At 47.5% G+C, this 4,274-nt stretch overlaps 1 protein-coding gene across 1 annotated transcript in view; it reads right to left on the bottom strand.

Moving 5' to 3' along the window:
• Positions 1-4,274, bottom strand: part of LOC104621113 (protein FAM208B-like) — a gene marked incomplete at both ends in the record, with an annotated part of 9,042 nt that overhangs the window by 1,794 nt on the left and 2,974 nt on the right. The window contains 2 exons of the mRNA XM_010287513.1: positions 910-1,146; positions 2,382-2,786. Of these exons, the coding sequence (XP_010285815.1) occupies positions 910-1,146; positions 2,382-2,786 (642 nt within the window). The remainder of the gene's footprint in view (positions 1-909; positions 1,147-2,381; positions 2,787-4,274) is intronic.

The following is a 4,274-nucleotide window of genomic DNA, read 5'->3' as shown; positions in this document are numbered from 1 at the left end:
TCAGCAGGACCCATCTGACACCCTGTCTGTGTGAGAGCACTGGCCAGATCCGCTCCGAGAACTCCCATATGACAAAAGGGAGGGGTGGCATTTGGTACATGCACGCTGATGAAAAAGTGCCACATTTTCAGGAACACGTGGCAATAAAAGACCAAGAAGAACAGATAAACTGAGACGAGGTGGCTAAAGCAGTCCTCAAAACCTCCACCTCCCCCACAAAGGGTAAAATGAAAGCTCAGAGGCAGTTCTCAAAAAGTATATTGAAGTGAGAGTGTGAGAAAACATGACAAATTAATAGAAAATTACTCTCCTGTTCCATCATTTATTTTGGCACCATAATATTGGTTCTCAGTTTAACAGCAAACTCCCAGCCAGCACCTGCAGACGCTACTCTCAGAGGCTGTCCACGCTGCCTCTTAAATCCACTGCAGTCTGTCAAGGCTACGACAATTCAACTCTTTTTAAAACGATCGTATTTACAACCTAATAGACTAAAAATCTAGGCAGACTCTGGCTAGGAGCAGAGGTTATAATGCTCTGTCCGTGAGCTGCCTCAATGCAGTTTCAAAGCTCAGCAGTTAAAAATCAGGCTTTTTAAACTATCGGAGCCATTTGCCACGGATGCAAACCCAAGGCTTAGGAAAGGACTCAGAAGAGATCCCGTGTGGTTTGTACATCCTGTGACAGTGATTTCACAGTTGCCTTCATGTTTTATGCTACAAGTGCATAACTGGGAGCCTGCAGGCTGTGAGGTAACAGTACCCAGATCCCAACCTAGACCCTCAGCACTAAATGTCTTAAGGCACTTTGGTTGCTGCCAAATGTGCTGTTACTATCATCTGGTCGTGACCTGACCGTGATGTCTGATGCTTTTAAATAAAAGATTTCTGCCACGAACAGTGCTCTTACCACTTCCTGCTTGCTTTTTGGCTTGAGGTTTTGATGGGCTGTTAACCACACTTTTTAGTATCTTAAAATTCAGTGGCTTCGTGATGGTCTCAGCAACAGGAACTTCTTTCTTGTCTGGGTTCTTCAGCGTCTTTGGTCTCTTTGTTTCCAAGCCAGGATCGTCGGGAGCTGAGGTTTCCTTCTGAACAGGTTCAGACTGTGTTTTGTGCACAAATTCTGCAGACAGGACCTCTGCACCTGTGACAGGGAAAAGAGAGCGCATTTCTTTTGGTTTGAGATATATTCAGATTAAAAAGGAGTACTTGTAAACTATCCAGTTAAGGAATGTGGAATGACTGCTTTAGAAGTGATTGGCAGCAGCAGAGTAGTCTTCAACAACTTGATTTATGCATCTGATCTTGCGAATGGGTTTGTTACTGATGCCAGCGATCAGTAAGCAGTTATTAAAAATTAAGCACCACTTCTTAAGCTCATTAAAAGCCTGCTTTTCTGACCTAGAATACGTGTTCTCTGCGATAAGTCACTCTAATTCCTGCCTGGCACACTTGCACCCTGAAGGTACTTATTTACTCTCCAAGAAGCACACAAGAACCTCTCCCAGATCCATCAGCAAAGCCACCCAGGCCCGAGGCAATGTGCCCCAGGACAGAGCTTGACGGACTGTGAGTAAGAGCTGACTTCAGCCCACAGTGGGCAGAAGCCGTGCCAACCCTGTGCTGCACAACAGCCCATTCCCACAGTAGCTGCCGCTACCTGTGATGCATGTAAATGCCAGGGGAGGTCACCAAATATGACCCTGCCTTTGCAGGAAGGTGGATGTTTTCAGCCACGTTTCGTCACCAAGGTTGGGATTCATCTCAACCCACTTTGAGAGTCTCTACAAATCAGGTGGAGGCTCAGGCTGGTTCAAAAGGACAGGCTTAGTCTATCCTCCGCAGTAGACAGGAGCCTTCAGAGGACAATTTATGCCACTGAGACACCTCGCATGAGCAGCTCAGGCCAGATAACAGCTTTCAGCAAAGTTGGGTGCAATCAGTCTCAATGCTTCTCGTTTCCTCAAGGCTACGACAAGAAAGCTGACTCTCAGGGAGTCACAACGCAACCATGTAGTGTGGTTATCTGGTTATCTAGGCAGCCTGTAATGACCAACTTGCCTGAGCCATCAACAGCCTGTGAACAAGTGATGCAATAACCATGACCAGGCTGATGTCACCTGTAAGCAAAGGAAGGCAACAGCATAGGCCACTGCACCGGGTTTCAGGCACCTTCACTGAAATCCCGTATCATAGCCCTGGGCTCCTTCCCAGGTTGAACAAGAGACTGTGGAGGCATCACCACAGACCTATTTGGATGCTCTCAGGAGGTACCTGTTTCCTCTGGGAGAGGGACATGGCTCCTAGTGAACCCTGAGTATCCCAGCTGCATACCCCAGAGAAGCAGGAGAAAGTCAGTCCCATTTATATAGCACTTACCTCTTTTCCTTCTGTGCGGAAACTGCAAATTGGCTAATTTAAGCATGGGCTCATTAGAATTGGCTGTGAGCCCTGGCTTTTTAGGAAAGGAGAAAGCAATGTTGATTTTCTTCTTCCTGGTCGCTTTCCTGTTCCTGCCACTGTCCCCCATAGGATGTGCTTGCATCTTGAGGGGTGACCATTTCTTCCTGGTGCTGGTCACAACGGTTCGGCTGGATTTCCTCCTGCTCTGCTGCACCCATAGCTTGCTGGCCGAGCTGACACCTTTTGTGGGCCCTTCGCCACTCTGGTCAAGCCCCGCAGTGGGCTTTGTGTTTTCACTTTTGACTTTTGAATCTGCTGCTGTGTTGGGAGGAATAGGGTCCAGTGGCACAGCTGAAGGGACGTCCACTTTACAATCAGCCTCTGAATTGCAGCAAAGAGACTGAACAGCACCAGTCAAACATCCTAAGGCAGCCGACATTTCCAGAGTATAGCTGCTGGGATTGGAGAGATAATGCTGCAGCTGGGAGAAAGACCGCTCCGAGTGCATTTTGAAAGGATTAGTACATTCATTTTCAGTTGGTGAGAGGAGAGAAGAAAGGGAAACTTCACTGGTTTGGCCAGAGGTGGGCTGTGGGTTTTGGTCAAGCTTTGTGTATTCCTGGAGGTGCTGTTTGATACAGACGCTGCTACTGACTGTGTCCCCCCATGAAGAATTGGTGGCTTCCTGTAAGGCATAGCGAAGTCCAGGCAAAACTGCGGCTATTTTTAATGACATGTCACTATCGTCACTATCTTCCCTTTCATCTTTTGGATCGTGCTTTTCAACTGCAAAAGGAAAAGAATAGAATTTTACTCATATTAAAAAAAGACTAAATTCCCCAAATCACCTCACTGTTAAATGCTAAGAGAACATGAAAGCTACGAAAAAGTCCCAGGAGCCAACCTACAAAAAGCTAGCCCGAGGGGCAATGTCCCGGTTTGATGGATGCTTGTAACTGCTGAAGGTAAAAATGAATTGCATGTGGGAGTCAAAAGTGGATTAAACTAAGATGAAAGACTGCTGTCGTATCAGTTAGTCCCATTCTGCAGGAAATTGCAGGGTGAGAATGCACATATAGTAGTCTAAGTCCCTTCCCTCCAGCAATTCTTGCTAAATCCAACATTTAGGACAGTCAGAGCCCTCAAAATGCATGGGGGTTGTAGTTTTTTTTTTTAAACCTGTTTCAATTCAGGGTTGTCCATGCAGGGTGTTTGGACTAGCACCATAAACAACATTGTTTACGTCCCTGTTCAGACGCAACTTCCAGCAGCTCTACCTCTACCTGCTGTCAGTGTGGGTGGACACACTTCACATCAAGACACCACCTTAGTGCTCTGGAGTGGGATGGGGAACAGAGGCTTCCCCAAGTAGAGCTGGGGACCATATAAATAACTAACATGAACCCCTGGGTGATTTTGTAAAGCTGGAGGACTGATCCTACTGAAAACAGTTGACGTTTCTCATTTCAGTAGGACTAACGCCCTACCACGTACAGTGCACAGTGTCAAAGAAGTTTAGCTCCCAGTAGGGATCAACATGAACAAGTCCTAAGGCTCAAGGGTGCCTGTCCTCGCAGATGTCAGCGTGGAAGTAGGTTCTGCTTGGCACAGCAGTGTCCCCTCGGTGTCCAGAAATGCCTGGAGAGCCGGTGTGATACGCAGAGCCTGTTGGTGGAGCTCCCTTTCTGCACAAGCCAGACTTATCTGGCTCCATCCACTGCAACCCAGTGGTCTGATGTTGGCACTCTGCACCTTCAGGCTTGGCCCATCTGCGTGTTATGATCCAACTCGGAGGTTTCTTTTGGCTGCAGGGCCAGACTGACAACCCCAGTGCCCTTCCCCGTCACATCTCTTCCCAGCAAGGCAAAG

Source organism: Phaethon lepturus, unplaced genomic scaffold, assembly GCF_000687285.1.
Source record: "Phaethon lepturus isolate BGI_N335 unplaced genomic scaffold, ASM68728v1 scaffold47375, whole genome shotgun sequence".
NCBI classification, from domain to species: domain Eukaryota; kingdom Metazoa; phylum Chordata; class Aves; order Phaethontiformes; family Phaethontidae; genus Phaethon; species Phaethon lepturus.
This window is presented reverse-complemented; position numbering and strand designations above follow the sequence as displayed.